The sequence below is a fragment of the Microcaecilia unicolor genome, chromosome 7, assembly GCF_901765095.1.
Source record: "Microcaecilia unicolor chromosome 7, aMicUni1.1, whole genome shotgun sequence".
Taxonomy (NCBI): Eukaryota; Metazoa; Chordata; class Amphibia; order Gymnophiona; family Siphonopidae; genus Microcaecilia; species Microcaecilia unicolor.
Genome location: NC_044037.1, coordinates 200,663,577 through 200,682,498, shown reverse-complemented (window position 1 = coordinate 200,682,498; position 18,922 = coordinate 200,663,577). Strand labels below are relative to the sequence as shown.

Genomic DNA, 18,922 nt, shown 5'->3' with positions numbered 1-18,922 from the left:
TAATGGCCAGATTCTATATAAGGAGCCAATTAGTGTTCATTATTGCTTGTTAAGTGCTGTTATCAACACTGATTAGCTTGTTAAGTCAATTAAGTTATGTGGATTGTTATAGAATACGCCTGGATTTCAGCACAGATCTCTAGGCGCGCTACATAGAAGCCGGAGGTAAGTGAGCAATTCTATAACAGGACATTTAGAATTGAGCACTGGAGGATAAGCCTTTATAAAGGAACAAAGGTACCTATGTTCCTTTATAGAATACTAGTGTAACTGGATATCTACTTGCCTAATATTTAGGCATGATCACTACATCAGCCAATGAGAGCACCTAAGTGCGGCAGCCCTGGGAGCCCCGCTAATGTGTCTCCATGCTCTTCTCTTTGCAAATACACTCCATGTAAGTTAAGTAGCTATTTGCAGAATAGCACTTAGGCAACATGCTAACATTTATACGCATAAGGGCACATATATGCACGTTCATGCTAGTATTCTAAACATTTATGCACATAAGTCACAGTTCACCTAGCACAACTGTTAGAAAAGTACAAGAGAAGGATGAGACAAGGAGGAGAGGAAATAAGAAAATAACTGCTGCAAGTATAATCTGGAAACAAACAGAACTCACTAAAAACTAACACTGTATAGGATAGTCAATTAAAACAAAAAATGTTATTAAGACATAACCTCAGGAGTAAGAAGAAGCAAATTGTGAGTTACAATTGCCTTTAGGATCTGGTTCACAAATAACTTTTAAACGTCTTCGTATTTGAATATCCACCACAGATTCTAACTGTTGATTTATTCCCTTTGATGTCATTAGAATGTCCCACTAACCACAATTATTTATAGGCTGGTGCCATCCTGTAGTTTGGGGTTTTTTATTTGAAAACTGTAATCTGGACCAAAATGATTTTATAATAAATCCTAGAGTTTCATCATATTTTCTAAATGAATAAGAGACAGAAAATGGCCAGTAGCCATTAGTTTTTCTTGTACCTGATTCTCCAAATCAGCCTTTCTCTGTTTGTTTGTTTCAAGTGTTTCTTCAAGTTTGGCCAGCTTGTCCTGAACCTCCTTTAGAGCAGCTTGTTTTTTTCTTAGACCGTCCATAGCAATTTTTAGCTCCCCTTCAGCCAGGTTCAGCTTTTCCTTTTTAGGTGCTACAACTTTTGCCACTCTGAAAGAGAAAACAAAAAAGAACAGTAAATGTGAACCAAATTTAAGCAAAATATTAAAAGTCTACATTGTACTATTTCAAGAGAGCGATTATGTAATTTTTTTTATTAGTAAACAAAGTATTCTCTTGGGAACCTGTTTACTATGCTGCGCTGTAGGCGTACAAACGTTTTAGCGTGCACTAATGCTAGAGACACCCATAGGAATATAATGGGTGTCTCTATCATTAGTGTGCACTAATTTTTAGCACGTGCTAAAATGTTAGCGCGCCTACAGCGTGGCTTAGTAAACAGGACCCTTGGTCTTGAAACTGCACTTCATACTACATTCTGCCAGTCAGAATTATCTTGTTTGTCTTGCATATAAAACCACTAGCAGTTTATATATTTTAAATAAAATAGTCATATCACAAATTCTTTACTTTAATGTCAAATTTAACATTCCAGATCCACAAGAGATACTGTAGCAAATGCAATTCTTCTTTCAGCCCCTCCTTTAAAAAAAAAGAAAACCAAAACTATAGCTTTTTGGAGTCCTACAAGAAATAATTGGTGGTCTAGAGCAGTGCTTTTCAACCCAGTCCTCAAGGCACACCCAGCCGGTCAAATTTTCAGGGCATGAACAATGAATATTGCAAATTTATTTTAAATATTATGTAAACATTATTTAAGGTGCTCAGTACATCACCATAACTCCTCTCTGGGATACTATTATCCAGATGAATATCATTGCACCAAAAGCATTATATCTACTGTATATTGTGAAAAATTTTATAATACGTTTCTTGTTACTTACCTGGCGTCCTGGAGGCAGAGCACCATTAAAAGAGAAGTCAGAGATTCTCATTTGGATTACTTTGGTCTCCTGAAAAAGTGTATAGTGAAACATGGTCCATGTTGAGACCGAACTGAAGTGAGTGCAGGAATTAGAAGATTTTTGAGTAAAATCACAGATGGAGTAATATTTTGGATTGCATGAAGCAAATTTTCCAGTGGCAAGAAAAGCACATTTTCTAACAACAAGAACAGGACAGATAAAAATAAAACATTGGATTATAAATTGGGCTTGCGCAACAAGGATAATTGAAAGATTGGTGGAGCCTTTTGTTGAAGAGATAAGTTACAGAATTATTCAGAGTCTCCTTTGGGAAATTGGCTGTCAGAACTTGCTTTTGCTCTCAGTGGATTTAACATATTTTTCATTTCATCTGTGATTGATTTGGATTTATTTTCACAAACATGGAGCACAATTTGGAAAGTTCCCTCCAGGATATACAACAGAGTGAAAGAAAACAACAGAAGCGCATATTATCCAAATAAAAAACAAGAAACTTATTATAAAAGTTTTCACAATATACAATAGATAAAACACTTCTGGTGCAATGATTTTCATTAGGATACCATAATATCCTAGAGTGAAGTTATGGGGATGTACTGAGCACCTTAAATAATATTTAAACAATGTTAAAAATTGTTTGCAATTTAGAGTGATTGCTTTATGATTATTAGTTTTAAGTGAGATTTTTTAAAATTTTGATATATTGTTAGGATAGATTTATAAAGGTTATAGATTAGGTAAGAGTCAACAAGTGATATGAATAATTATTATTAGTGATTTTTTAACTAGGAAATTAGTTTCAGTAATCCAATAATTTAGAAAGTAATGAATATTCATGAGATAGATTTGCATTTAAATTAAGGCAGTGCATGCAAATCTAGCTCATGCATATCCACTGGGGGTATCCTGAAAACCAGACTGTCCTGAGGACTAGGTTGAGAACCCCTGGTCTAGAGTATCAAAGGTTGAAAAACAGTTTGCTCTAGATAGCTCAACTACTGCTCATTCCTGAAACTGTTTGAGACATACAGTAGAAGACTATTGGAAGATTTCACACTTCACCACTAATTCTGTACCTATTCAGTAATAAACTACATTTCATGTTCACAACATTCTCTTAAAAAAATACCACTCTATTCCTTATGCTTCTCAATTAGATTTGTTTTTTTTTACAAAAATGCTTACTTATCATAGGAATCCATTGCAACCACCCATTTGCACAGACCTTCTGCAGCAGTAGAAGCATTCCGAATTTTATCTGGAACAAATTCAGGATTGGTAATATAGTTTTTTCTGATAACATTCATGTAAGATGGGGGAATATTATCCTTGTCATACTCATGAAGTGATTGTAAAAATTTCATGTCACCCAATAGTCTTTTAGCTGGACCCCAGTAATCCTCAATCTTTCTTCCTGAGCCTGAAGGATCTGGAATTTTATCTGGTTTGACACCTTTTAAAATGCAAATGGTTTCCATAACAAGCTTGACACCAGCAGGAGGACTCTTCATGGATTTCACCACTGTAATATCCTAGAAAAACAAAAACAATACAGCTAAATGAATAGGTTGATAAAGTTACTGTACATTCAGATTTTCCTAGCATTGTTATATTAGCTACTTTTCAGATAAATTAGAAGAGGCAAATTAAATGTCTTATGCTTAACTGTGTCCTAAAAGGAGATGCCACATTCACTACCATTTCTGCATCTCTCTAGTCAGTAACTAGTATACAGTTATGTCTAGCAACTCTGCTCAAGGCATTTTCTTAGGAGCTAATTCCATGCGTGCCTCCTCAGTTGAAACTTTCAAGGTTACCAGTACAGCCAAAGGGCAGCACGGAAAGTGAAGTTGCTTACCTCTAACAGGGGTTCTCCATAGATGACAAGGAAATAGAGCCACACTCAGAGGTGACATCATTCGATGGATCCTTGGATACCAGAGTTCTTCAGCTTAGAGATGTCTGAGTTTGACATCTCTGTGCATGCTCGGGTGTTCCCATGCTGCCTTGGTCTCCCCCCTCCCTCTCAGTCTATCACAAAGATAAATGAAGTGAGATATGTAGTGTTGAAGGGATGGTGGGCAAGGAGAGTGTAGCTGTATTTTCCTGTTGTCTACAGGGACCCCTGTTACAGGTAAGCAACTTTGCTTTCTCCCTAGACTTACCAGGGAAATGCAAGCACACTCAGAGATGATCCCCAAGCTGAGGGCCGTCTTTGAATAGTACTTGTCAACCGGTGGCCCATAGATCTTGAATGGATGAAGATATGTATGGTAATATTCTTTTCTGCTTTTTTTTCACTATGCAAAAAAGGATACGAAGAACTGCTTCTCCAAAGGCATGCACCTTGCACTGAGGAATGATCTGAACAGTAACGTTTGGTGAAGGTATAAGTGGAGGCCCATGTGACTGCTTTGCAGACTATCTGTAATGGATGCTGATCTAAAATTTGCTATGAAGGCAGCTTTCGCACAAAGTTGGTGAGGACCTACTTGCCCTGATAGTTGAAAATTGGAGAGTGAATAACAGAAGAAGGTGCAATCTGAAACTCAGTCGAATAGTGTCCTTTTTGACACTGATGAGGCTGGATTGTTTGGATTATAAAAAACAAAAAGTTGCGAAGTTTTGCAAAAGTCTTTGGTATAATGCAGGTAATAGAGTGACACTTGTCTACAATTCAGAGAATGTAACAAATTTCTTCTGGAGGTGAATGAGGTAGAGGAAAGATGGATGACAATACAACAGTTTGGTTTAAGTGAAATGCTGATACAACTTTGGGTAAGAATTTCGAGTGATTGTGGAGCACCCTATTGTGAAAGAATTGTGTGTATGGAGGATAATGAACCAAGGCCTGAAGTTCACTAACTCTTCTTGCTGAGGCTATTTCTATGAGAAAAATAGCTTTCCAGGTGAGATGTTTTCCTGAAGCTGAAATCAAGAGCTCAAATGGTTCTTTCATAAGACTGGCGAGCACCACATTGGGTCCCATGCTGGAAGTGGTGCCATCAAAAGTGGTTTTATGTGCGTGAGGCTTTCATGAAGTGGGATACAATAGGTATAATAGCCACTGGCTTCCCTTGGTAAAGAGCATGATAGGCGGAGATAGCAGCCAGATGCAAACATACTGAAGAAGGATGATAGGCAGAGATAGCAGCCAGATGCAAACATACTGAGGAAGGATGATAGACGGAGATAGCAGCTGGATGTAGACATACTGAAGAAGTCTGAAGACCAGAGTCCAAAAGGTGTAATAAATAGGATAAAATTAGCATTGGAGAGCATGTGAAAGGGTCTTAATTCTGGGATTGGGCCCACAGCACAAATCATCGCCATTTAGAATATGATCTGTGTGTAGCTGGTTTTCTAGATGCCAATAGAACTTATTTTACTGACTCTATCAGGGACAAATTTTCTATTAAATCCTGCTCAATCTCCATGCTGTTAGAGATAAACTCTTGAGGTTGAGATGTAGATTTGATTGAAATCATCAGTCAAAAGTGTTGGATGGTCCCTTAATGGGATTGGATGGTTTATTCACAAGGCTAAGAGATGAGGAAACTATATTTGACTTAGCCAGAAAGGAGCTATTAGTATTAGATGCGCTCTATCTGCTCAGATCTTCTAAAGAACCTTGGATGTCAAAGGAAATGGTGCAAATGCATAAAGAAGACCTTTGGTCCACGGGATTGTTAGAGCATCTGCTGCAATCCTGTGATGGCTTGGATGGAGGGAACAGAAGAGAGGACATTGAGCATTGTCTTGGGTAGTGACGAGATCGATGGATGGAGTCCCCCGTTGCTTGCATAAGGTTTAGTAAATGCTGGAATCCAAAATCTACTCATGAGGATTTAGTTTTCAACTTAGCAAATCTGTTAACTGATTTAACTGAGTAGGGATATACATTGCTTGAAGTGAGACATTTAATGAAATTGTCAGGCTCCAGATATTCAGGGCCTCTCATCAGAGCTGAAGGGTTCCTGAACCCCCTTGTTTACATACAACATGGGTACAAGATTGTCTGTACATACTAGTAGCATTTTTGCTTGAATCCAGTGTGAAAATGGCTCTGATATCTAGGCTGCTGATGTGTATTATTCTCTCTAATTACTACTACTACTACTATTTAACATTTCTAAAGCGCTACTAGGGTTACGCAGTGCTGTACAATTTAACATAGAAGGACAGTTCCTGCTCAAAGAGCTTACAATCTAAAGGACAAATGTACAGTCAAGTAGGGGCAGTCAAATTCGGGCAGTCTAGATTCCTGAAAGGTATAAAGGTTAGGTGCCAAAAGCAACATTGAAGAGGTGGGCTTTGAGCAAGGATTTGAAGATGGTAGGGAGGGGGCTTCGCGTAAGGGCTCAGGAAGTTTATTCCAAGCATAGGGTGAGGCGAGGCAGAATGGGAGGAGCCTGGAGTTGGTGGTGGTGGAGAAGGGCACTGAGAGGAGGGATTTGTCCTGTGAGCGGAGGTTTCGGGCGGGAACGTAAGGGGAAATGGACTCCATAGGCCTTTAAGTGCACTGTGGATGTGTCTGTTGTTAGAGTCAACTGTGGTAGATAAGGCTGAAAGGGCCATTCAGCAATTAGATTGCTGGAATTTAGCCACCATTGCAAGGACAGACAGATTGGGTTGGAGACAGGTAACTTCTTGTATAGACTGCTGCCATTGATTCAAGCACAGCTTTAGATGCCACTGTAACTCTCGCATTTGTAGCCTGGCTAGTGGAAGTACATGGACAGCTGCTGCCATGTGACCTAGCACTTGAAGGATGTTGAGGGCTGTGGCTGATGATTTCCTCAGAAGTGCCTTAATGAGATTTTGAAGGATGTGCAGCCTGTCCTCCCCAGAAAGCTCTTGCCAAGGTAGTGTCCAAACATGCAACTATAAATTGCAGCTTTTGTGTAGGAATTAAAGTAGACTTTTGCATGTTGACGATGAAGCCCAGGTTTTGAAACATATCCCTAGTAGCATTTAAGGTGCTCAGTGCTACAACCTGTATAGGCGCTGAGATTAGCCAGTCATCCAGATAAAGGTATACATAGTGGCCTTTTCTTCATAGTACTGTGGCTACCATTGTTAGGCAAAGGGAAGAACTTTGTGTAATCCCTGGTAAGGGTAAGCCCTGGTAGACAGTCACTGGGGGAAGTGACTGGGAGGTCCCGGGTGGGAGGAAGCCCAGCCCATGGAGAGTGTCTATGGAATAAAATGCAGAAAGATAGTGCTCATGTTGGGGGTGAGTGACTATTTGGGAGGGGTTGGTAGGAGATAAAAGAGAAGATTTAGAGCAGGAAAATATTCTTGGTTGCCTAAGGTCATTGGTTGCCTGCAAGCCCCTGAACAGTAACCAGAAGGAGAAGAAAAGGGATCCTGAAGTGCCACCTTAAGTTTGGGCTAAAATCAAGGGTCAGTTGTTGTCCTATTGTGAAGTCCAGCCCAAAAGCGGGATTTAGGGTAGGAAGAAGCCTGCCTAATACTGGGGTGCTGCCCTGCGAGGTACACCTGTGGAAGGAGGACAGCCATAAGGGATCTGTGCCTGGTGGTAATGGAGTGCATCAGGAGGAGAAGAAAACAGTCCTGGGGTTATATCTGGCTGCAGGATAGGAATAAATGGAAAAACTGCAAATATCTGTGAATAGCCCTGGGAAAGAACACTCCCTGTAAATATCCCTGAGAAGAAAAGCAGTAAAGTATTCCCCACAGAACAACAGAAGTCTGGCACTGAGTTATAGAAGAATTTATATTATTGACTGTGTTAAGGATCACTGAATCAAGAGTTACCTGTTGCAGAAGTTACAATAAAAAGAGTTAGAGTTTGTTATTAGGCCTCCTGGAGTGTTGTTTGCAGGGGTGTGCTGGTAAATTTTTAACAACAGGCTCTTTCTCTGGACGTAGCCAGCTCTGCAGTTGGAAGGGCCAGGGGTGGCCGGGTGGGGGGGGGGGGCAACACTTGCCTCTCTCTCCTCCCTCCTTTCGTGTGGACACGCTAGGCATACCTTTGCTGGCAACCAATAAATGGACTGCCACCACTCCCAAGGTCTTGCTCTGAGCAGCATGCTGAAACTTCTCACACATGCTGGAGAAGTCCCAGCCTGCTGCTCAGAGCTGGAAACAAGGAGCTGGGAGCAGCAGCAGTCTATTTACTTGGCTGGCCTGGCTCAGCATCCCCACCAGCAAAGTAAAAGAGAATTCAGCAGGGGGCCCAAGCCCACATTTTGGGAGCCAGTTGTTAAGGTAGCCATGGAGGACCCTACTTTAACAACCGGCTCCCAAAATTCTTAAAAACTTAACAACCGGCTCTTGCGAGCCTGTGAGAGCCTGCTCCAGCACACCACTGGTTGTTTGGTTCCTGGACTGGAGAGCTGAGTGGAACCCTGAACTAGAAAAAAGTGTCTCACAAACCCATGGATCGCTATTCCACACCTGAGAATGAGTGGAGACTGTTTGAAGAAGTGTAAGAGTTTTCATTTGTCCGAATAGCAAAGGAAAGCACCAAGAGCCTTCAAAACAGGGACAAAATATCTTTAAACACACTACTTGGGGAACAGTCTTCAGAGGATGACCCGACACAGGCTGTGTTTCGGCACACAGTGCCTGCATCAGAGGTAACAAAGGTTATGGGAGCAGTGTGCAGCAACAGTATTTACTCCACAATGGTTATGGGAGAAGTACAGTGGCAATATTTGCTCCTTCGCACAAGTGTTGAGATAAAAACGAATCGAAGAAAATCTTTCTTCACTCAACGTGTAATTAAACGCTGGAATTTGATGCTAGAGAATGCAGTAAAGGCGGTTAGCTTAGCAGAGTTTTAAAAGGGTCTGGACGGCTTCCTAAACAAAAAGTCCATAGATCATTATTAAATTGACTTGGAAAAATCCACTGCTTATTTCTGGGATAAGCATCATAAAATGTATTGAGCTTTTCTGGGATCTTGGCAAGTATTTGTGACCTAGTTGGCCACTGTTGGAAACAAGATGCTGGGCTTGAATACTTATGTACTTTTCATTTGTGGCATGGGTCCAGAGCTAGTACCAGGTGAGACTTGGGTTACATTTGTATTGGAAATATTACATAGAGGGGAATAATCAAACGGCGCCGGCCAAATACATGGCCGGCCATCTATTTTGGCGGCGCCGCAAACAGCTGGCCGAACCGTATTTTCAAAAAATATGGCCGGCCATCTTTTGTTTCGATAATACGGTTGGAACCGGCCAAATGCATTGGATTTGGCCGGGGTTTGAGATGGCCGGTTTCATTTTTTAGCGATACTGGAAAGTTATGTCGGCCATCTCAAACCTGGCCAAATCCAAGGCATTTGGCTGTGGGAGGAGCCAGCATTTTTAGTGCACTGGCCCCCCTGACATGCCAGGACACCAACCGGGCACCCTAGGGGGCACTGCGGTGGACTTCAGAAAAGCTCCCATGTGCATAACTCTCTTACTTTGGGAGCTGAGCTCCCCCAACCCCCCACCAAAACCCAGTACCCACAAATGTACTGCACCCACTAAAACTGCTCCAGAGACCTGCATACAGCCTCTAGGACTTGTTGCTGCTGTATAACTTTGGCACACCAGTTCACACCTGAAGACTAATCTCTCTGAAAAAGTTCTTTCTTGGAATAACCACCTTTACTCACAGTTAACTGCAGATCAGAGGTTGTGCCCCACTGGCAAAGAGTCCCCTGGTACTAAGATGAGCAGTAGGTCAGAGCTGGCACAATGGTGTACAATGCCCTCTTTCAGCACCATTCAAGGTAAGAACTATGTTCTCTAATGTGGGTAACACAGGAAAGGGATCTAAAACTGTCTTACAAAAATGGTCACTACCGCATGAACTACAACAGGAAACAAAACAGGGCACATTCTGACCCAGTAAGCAGGGGGAAAGCACCAGGGGAGTAGAGCCTACCAACTACCAATACCTACACCCACCACAATGCATTGCTGATGTGACTCTGCAGTGCAAACAACAGAAAAGGTGTCACACTCACCCCAGAGCCACATCACAAGCAGGCAAAGGCTGTCGTAGGACAGAACACATTCTGCTGTCACGGATACGGCATTTGAGGCTGGCATACAGGCTGGAAAAAAAGTGTTTAAAGTGGGGGGGGGGGGGGGGTTGGTGGGAGGTGTTTAGTGACCACTGGGGGAGTACGAGGAGGTCATCTCCGCTTCTTTCCGGTGGTCATGTGGTCAATTTGGGCACCTTTTTGAAGGCTGGACCTGAAAAAAAGGGACCAAGTAAAAGCGGCCAAATGCTCTTCATCGCCGCCTTTTTTTTCCATTATGGGCTAAAGCCGGCCATTTCTTAACCCCACCATGCCCTGCCTTCGCTTCACAGCCAACACGCCCCCTTGAATTTTGTCCGGCTCTGCGATGGGAAAGCGGCGATGGTGTCAAAATAGCGGCTTTCGATTATACCGATTTGGCCGGTTTCAGGAGATGGCTGGCCATCTCCCGATTTGTGTCGGAAGATGGCCGGCGATCACTTTCGATTATAAGCTGGATAGTAACATAGTAAAAGATGGCAGATAAAGAACTGACAGGTCTATCCAGCCTGCCCAACAGCAACACTCATTATCAATTCATGACTAAATCAACGATGAATGTGATATAAAATACCTGATCATGGTCTTTCTTTGGCATTTGTGGGACAACAACCATAGAAGTCCGCCTGGCACTGTCCTTACATTCCAACTACTGGAGTCATCATCGAAGTCCATATCAGCCTATCCAAATCCATCTTGTCATTTGTGGAACACAGACCATCAAAGCCCTCTCCAGCCCATCCTAAACCAGACTGCCATATACAGGTTGCAGACCGTACAAGTCTGCCCGGCACTAGCCTTGGTTTTTCACAGCTGTGTTCATTCCATGCCGTATTGAATTCTGTCACCATTTTTCGTCTCTGCCACCTCCCTTCGGAAGGCATTTCAGGCATTAACCACCCTGCAACCTCAATTCATGTCCTTGGTTTTACCATTTTCCCTTCTCTAGAAAATATTTGTCTATATATTAAATACATTTTAAGTATCATATCTCTCCTATCCCTCATACATCTTTTGGCACAAGCCCCAAACCATTTTTGTAGTCCTCCTCTAAACTGCTTCCAGTCTCTTTAATTCCTTAGCAAGATACGGCCTCCAAAACTGAAAGTCTGCCCTGTCGCTGACCTCACATTCCAACTACTGGAGTTGCCATTGAAGCCCTCTCCAGCCTATCCTAAACTAGATATTGATGAAGAAAGGTGAATTTTAAGAACTGCCAATGATTTGGATGGGTCAGAATATGGGTGTAGGCATCATTTAGGTCAAGAGTGGCAAGTTAATCATCAAGGTTGAGCATTGGAAGAATCGTCATGTGAGTTCATCTTAAACTTTTCTTGATATATTGATTCAAATCATGTAAATCTAGAATAGGGCATAGGCCTCCCGTCTTTCTTAGAATGTGAAAAATCATGAGTAAAACCCTTGGTTTTGAAGTTGAGAAGGGATTTCCTTGATTGCATTGGCTTGTAGTAGTGATGTAATCTCCTCTTGTAGGATGGTGAGATGATGAAGAGGATGCTGGTCCTTGACTGGGAGTTGGAGTGAAGGTCTGCTGATGAAGCTCAGTTGTGATAGTTTGCTATTGCTTGTAAAAGTGAAGGAGCTGTCCACCCATCATGATGGAGTCAAAAGGAAGATGTAGGCTTGGCAGATGCAGCTGCCGGAAGCGACTGTAATTTCTGGTCTCTTGACAATTGCTTTTAAAAGCTGCTATCATTGTGCCACCCATTCATACCTCTTTTGTTTTCCCCCATCCCTCATCTCCTTTCACTGTCCAGTTTTTTGCCTTCAGGAGATAAGGGCAGAGGTGCTATGGTCCTTCATTTGGAGGTTCTTCCTATGCCAGATGGCAAATAGCAAGCCAAACCAATCCTACAGCCAGCACTGCAATAGCTGTTGGGGCTCAGGGAGTTGCTGCAGCTTTGCTTCCTAACCATCACAGTCATAGTGTAGTTGCTACTGCTCTGGAGTTGCTAAGCCAGTAGGTTGCTTGCTTGAAGAAACAAAGTGCATATCACCTCAAACATGGCGCATAAGTAGAAGATGCCAACAGCTCATTGCCTCTTCCGCCAAACTGACACCATTCAAATCAAACTCCAAATTAACACAATTTGCAATGTGTGGCATTGGATTGGATACCACAAACCTTACATCATGGTGACATTCGTAACAAACTTCATCAGAGAGAACAAAGATGGACTTGAATGGAACACATGTTTTTGAAATCTGAGTTGAAGGCTACAGGGTGTTCTGTCCCATCAACTTCCTGGGCCAGGAGCAATCTGAGGCCCACGTTGGACACATCAGTCTGAACGAAGAACAGTCAAGTGAAAGTTAGGGCTAATCAGGACTGGCTTAGAGTACTTGGCATCCTTCAGACAGTATTCATTTCAGTGACCAGTCAACCTTATCTGCCTTCTTAGTGAAACTTGGAATGAACCATCAGAACTAACCAGTCTGAAGAATGTGCAAAATTTGCTCCTTGGATTGAGGGGCATGCACTTGGGTACTAGGCTATAATCTATTCAGAAGGCTACTTTAGAAACAAAAGAAGGGGTAGTGGTGTTATTTTTATTTATAACCATTTAAATTTTTACAAGTGATAAAACAACTTGCTGGAAATACAGAGAAAGTAATATGTAGGAATTATTTCAGTCAGGTAATTCTATTCTCTTCCTTAGACCACTAAATAGGGAGAGTGAAACAAGACCTGATTATCCCCAGATATTACTCGTCTAATTCATTATAATTCATTATTCCACATTGATCATCTGGTTGGCTTCTTCAAGGCCAATACGGTGTATAGTCATATCATTTCATTGAAAAACGTACTTATTGTCCAATATTAGTTAGAAAAAAATATATACTTATTGTCCAATGTTAGTTAGAAATAATAGAACTGATTACATTCTTTCTCTTTTAAAAAACAGAGGTTATTAAACAATACATATACTTAAATCTCTAATTCAAATCCCACTGATTAAAGTAATCCCAGTCTTCACAGGCTTCATTCCTTTTAAAGTAATAATTTGAAGAAATATTTCTGAGGAAAACTTTAGGAGTCATACCCGGAACTCTGGGAAAAACAATAATCTCGATATTAATCATCTATAATAATATTCATTTTATTATTCAAAATTTCTGGTCTATTCATAACCACTTCTTGCTCATGTAGAATCATTTGTTATATCAATTTTTTACTCTCAAAGGGTTCAGTTGAATTGTCCATGTAACTCTCTAATAAAATTATATCTGAAACAAAATTATTTACTGCCACCGTTAGGTCCCGAAGCGCCTTCCAGATGGTATTCAATGTAACCTCCACGGGAGCCAAAAACTCCAAGTTGATTTCTCATAGATGTTTAGGAGTGGTTCCACCGATTCGGGTACTGCTGTAAACATCCTCCGTTTCAGCATATACCTCTAACTCACTCCTCCACTCCTTTGGACATGGTGGTTGAATAATTCGGGAGCAATGGAGTTGTTTTTTCCAGGTCCAAGAGCGTCGAGGCTCCTTCGCCGGTGCTAATCAAAGGACTCGCCAACCCTTTCATCTGTAGGCAGTTCGTCGCGCAGCGGTCCCGCACTTGCTGCTCAGGGGATAAAACGCTGGCCATCGGCGGCTGACCATTGGTTGTCCCCTCCTCTCAGTTAAGGTAACTGCAATTGCAGAGAGGAAATTTACGTAAAGAAGACAAACAAAATAAAACATGAAAAAGAAAATAAGATGATACCTTTTTTATTGGACATAACTTAATACATTTCTTGATTAGCTTTCGAAGGTTGCCCTTCTTCCTCAGATCGGAAATAAGCAAATGTGCTAGCTGACAGTGTTTATAAGTGAAAACATTCAAGCATTACTGTGACAGTCTGACAGGGTGGGAGGAGGGGGGTGGGTAGGAAGTATGCATGGGGACATCAAAGCATATCATTGATATTCTAACAGGGTGGGTGTGGATAGGTGAGGGGAGGGTGATCAACAGAGACATACAGCTTTATGGTTTATAATGGGCTAGGAACCCCAGATCCTTGTTAAGTCCTTTCTGTTGGGTGTTAAAATATTCAATCATTCTGACTTCAAAGGTCTTACGTTCTTGTATGGTTTTAAAGTTACCTTTGAGGATTCTCACTGTGAAATCACTGGTACAGTGTCCTGGTCCTGTAAAATGTTGACCAACAGGCGTGGGAACCCTGCTAGCACCAGTATTGTTCATATGATGTCTATGTAAATTGAATCTTGTCTTAAGCATCTAGCCTGTTTCTCCAATATAGCATCCTTCGTTACACCCACCCTGTTAGAATATCAATGATATGCTTTGATGTCCCCATGCATACTTCCTACCCACCCGCCTCCTCCCACCCTGTCAGACTGTCACAGTAATGCTTGAATGTTTTCACTTATAAACACTGTCAGCTAGCACATTTGCTTATTTCCGATCTGAGGAAGAAGGGCAACCTTCAAAAGCTAATCAAGAAATGTATTAAGTTATGTCCAATAAAAAAGGTATCATCTTATTTTCTTTTCCATGTTTTATTTTGTTTGATTTCTATTGATAACCTTAAGAGTGGACTAACATGGCTACCACACTCCTCTACGTAAAGAAGACGGAACTTCAGAGGGCAGCTGGACCGTTGGGCATACGAACTTTAGGTCACCATCTTACCACTCTCCCAGTTTGGGACACTCTTTGTCTGGTTTCTCCTCAGAGGCCTGTCTGATATGTGTAACCCTTCAGCATAGCCCTCTAAGTCATTGAAACACACAAGCCCCTCCACCTCTACAAGCTGGTGTCCCTTCGGAGGGGGTAGTAGTGTTATATGTTAAAAATAATATTGAAGTGACAGAATTGCAGGACTTAAATGGTAAGAAAGAGGCACTGTGAGTTAATCAGAAGACAGAGAATGGAAAATCTGTTTACATTGTTATCATATATAGACCTCCTTCACAGGCAGAAAAAGTGGATAGACATTTAATTGAAAATATTCACAGTATAGCCATGAAAGGGCTTGTCTCTGGTCTGGGCTATTGTCTTCCCTGATGAACCACACCCTCTCTAATACGCACTCTAGAGTTAGGCCCCTTAATGTGTACCTGTGAGGGAGTATACTTATGAAGAACCAGCAGTTTACTATACACTCTATCACAGATCCCCAAATAAATAAATTATTAGTTCTGTAAATTCATCAACATGAAAGTAATCTGATATATTGAAACAGGCAGCATATTAAAATTAATGTCTTTCATCACAGGGAATTCCTCTACAGTCAACATGAAGATGGTTTATAGTTATCCATACCTGTGCAGTAAGGGTGTCAAGAGCAGCCAAGGCAGATTCCAGAATTGGTAACGCTTGAGCTAAATCACTGTCACACTCATCTTTAATTGCCTTGGCAGCCATGGCTTGCTCATTTGCCACAGCTTCATCAGCTTTCACTATCTTTTCAGTCTTAGCTACCTCTATGGACTCTCTCTCAATGATCACCATCATATCATCAACTTCTTTGCTAGCAACTTTAAGTTGTGGCTGCAGTGCCTCTAACTCAATTTGCATGGTGGCCACTTGTGATGAAGCTGATTCCAGTTTCTCTAATCCAACCTCATATCTTCTTTTCATTTTCATAACTTCTCTGTAGGAAAAAAAAAGCGCAGGTGCTTAATTAACACTGTGGTAATGAGTCCTTTAAGTAAAGTTCTCACTTATGTTTTTATCCTGTTTGGAAAACTTCTAGATTAATACTACTTTTTTAAGAAAAAAATGAAGTTTTTTTCCATCTAAAGGAAAAGTGCAGGTTAGATTATTTGACAATATCAGTTTGTCAGTTTTGTTTTGGGGGCAATATCTATAGCAAATAGTATGCACTTTTACGGAATAGTGCATCTATTGATAAACATTTGGGATTAAAAACTACATGAACTGTAATGGGAACTGTTTCAAACCTATCCCTAATGCTTTGGGGCTTACTCCCAAGTAGCTTTTTATTTTCTTTCACCCAAACAGCTTATTTTATATGCTTTTATGCTTTTGAGGAATAAAAGATACATACTGGTCAACATTCTACAACTGTCCTAGCACCCACCAACCTGCCTCAACCCCAAAAACTACCTCCAAAACTACCTCATCACCATACAAATTGCATCCAACCTTAAAACTACCCTTCCACAACTGCCCCACCACCCCACAATTGCACCCACCCAGCAAACACTACACTCTGCAACTGTTCCACCACCCCACAAACTGCTCAAACCCAAAAACGTCTGCTGCAACTGTCCTATCACAATCTGCCCAACCCCAAAACCTACTCCTACCACCCCCAAAACTAGCCCTGCGCAACCACAAAAAATACCATGGCACTCAACCTCAAAAACTGCACCCTATCCAACTGCCTCACCACTCCACAAACTAGCCCTGCAACTGCTACACATCGTTGCAAACTGCCTCATCACTCCATAAACTACACCACAACTATCCTATAACCCTACAAACTGCCCCATCCCCCAAAAGTACCACTTGCAGCTGACACTACTCTACAAATTTCCCCACTCTAAAAAAAACTGTCCCATAACCATGAAAAATGCCCCACTGACAAAACCTATCACTGCACCTGTCCCATCATCCCCAAACTACCTCACTCCAAGAAACTACTTCCATAACTGCCTATTCACCCCATGAAATGCCCCACTCAAAAAATAATAAATATTCTAGAATTTTGACCCATAGTCTGTTTGCATTGCTTCTTTATTGCTTCTTTTCAATAAAAAGATTTCACATAAACTACAACCTTCTACTGATCCACCACTCTGCAAAATCACTCTGGGCAAGTCACTTAACCCTCCATTGCCCCAGGTACAAATAAGTACCTAAGCCACATTGAGCCTGCCATGAGTGAGAAAGCGCGGGGTACAAATAAAAAAAAAAAGACCAACTCTAAGAGCTACACCTAAACTGCCCCACTGCATCATATACTGTACTCATCCACCTAAAATCACACCCCGCAACTGATAACACTATCCTGAAAACTGCCCATGCTTTAAAAATTATCCATTCAAATGCCCTATAACTTGCCCCAACCCATTGCCTACCCCTCTCATAATTTCCCTATCATTCCACAAACAGCACCATTCCCAAAATCTACCCTTGCCACTGTATCACAACCCTATACACATCACCTAACTTTGACAACTACTTCTTCCGCAACTGCCTTGCCACTCTTCGAACTGCCTGAATATTGGCCGGTCTGTGTTTTGCCTTACTTCTTAATGATGTCACTGGCAAAGCCTGAAACAGCACTGGGCTTTTAATTGCTTTTGTTAGGCTAGCACATTTTGGTTTTGTTGGTGGAAAATGGAATTTAGTATTCAGTCTTTTTGGAACAGTGGTTGATACAAGGCTGCTGAATACAGAAGAGCATCAATATATAGCTCAATGAGCAACACAAATGAATTTGGCTGAAAGGAGAATGATACTGGGAAGAAAGTTAGAATAAGAGGGATCTTACTAAATGTAGTAATGAAACCAATGAATGTAGGGGCAGAGTCCATGGTTGGTTTCAATTTCTAAAATATAATTTTGTGCAGGTGGATCTCCTTAGATGTGCATAAGGAAATGCCTTTTTTGTGGCTATTGAAGCATTTATGGTTAGAGATACATTTTTGGAAAATGATCTTGATCTGTTCTGTATAACTGCAACCTGACTTAAAGGGGTTGAAGGGACTAGTTTGTCAGGAATTTGTCCACAGAGATATTGTAATTTGTGCCATTCTCAGGTTGGCAAACATTTGGTCCATACTGAGGGCTGTGTGAACAGCCGCAGAGGGTGCAAGGGAAGTGAGGCACCAAAATTGCTCCCTTCCCATTATCTCTTTTTAGCCACGGTGCAGTGGGCACTTTACACGGCGCAATTCCAACTTGGTACAATTGTGGCAAACAGCATACTGGAACCGTGAATGTGTACCTGATACCAGCATTCCCATGACTTCTGTGTTTGACCCATCCTAGGGTATTTATTTATCCCTGGAGTTTATCACTACATGCACTTTGCAGCTGTTTTTAAATACAAGTTATGCATTCGGATTGTTTGTGAAATCAGGAAATGCTTGGTTACCCGGGATTGTAGTTATGTACAATTTATCTGGAGTGAACAAATGAGTGATGGAACTTTCATTGATTTTTAATCAAAACTCCTGTTAAGAGACCAAGACATTTTTATTGAAGGGAATTTTAATATCCATTTTGAGAATATGTATTATCTCCTTATGTCTGGTTTTCAGCTACTTTGGATATTTTGGGATATTTACAACTTCCCACACATATTAGAATCTATATATTAAATCCAGTTATAGTGCCTAGGGAAAAGTTTGTCCCTTATTTGTTTCTCCTGCATGTTCATAGTGTTTGTGTTCTTCCACCTTGGTGGTTTTCCCTTTGACATCCCTTATTTGTATCATGTTTTAACCACTAAACTGAAGAGTAACACAAAATAGTGGATTAAGGAGTTCCTGACAACATTCTGGCCTTCTCACGGCTACAAGGAGTTGGCTTCCTGGTAGCAATTTTGTCTCCTCTTCATTGCTGCTAGGAGTTGAATCCCTGGTAGCAGTCTGATCTCCTACTTTCCAGCACAGTCTTCCTTGTTCTTTGCCTCGGTAGTGATGGCTCTGACTCTTGTCTTTTATTTGCCACCGGAGGTAGGTTCTTGGTGTTACACTTATAATTGTGGACCAATTTACAGAAAGATGGATGGGACTTCACTAATAGGCAATATCATCTAAGCAAATCACACCTAAAAATATAAAGATTGTTCTGGGAGGTATTTAATAGAACATCAAGCACTTAAGCATCAGCTTGTAAAATGTGATTGTAA

At 41.2% G+C, this 18,922-nt stretch overlaps 1 protein-coding gene across 1 annotated transcript in view; it reads right to left on the bottom strand.

Annotated features, from left to right (window-relative positions):
• DNAH7 (dynein axonemal heavy chain 7) overlaps positions 1-18,922 on the bottom strand; it is a 525,690-nt gene that overhangs the window by 134,066 nt on the left and 372,702 nt on the right. The window contains 3 exon segments of the mRNA XM_030210108.1: positions 997-1,177; positions 3,199-3,545; positions 15,358-15,688. Coding sequence (XP_030065968.1) covers positions 997-1,177; positions 3,199-3,545; positions 15,358-15,688 — 859 coding nt within the window.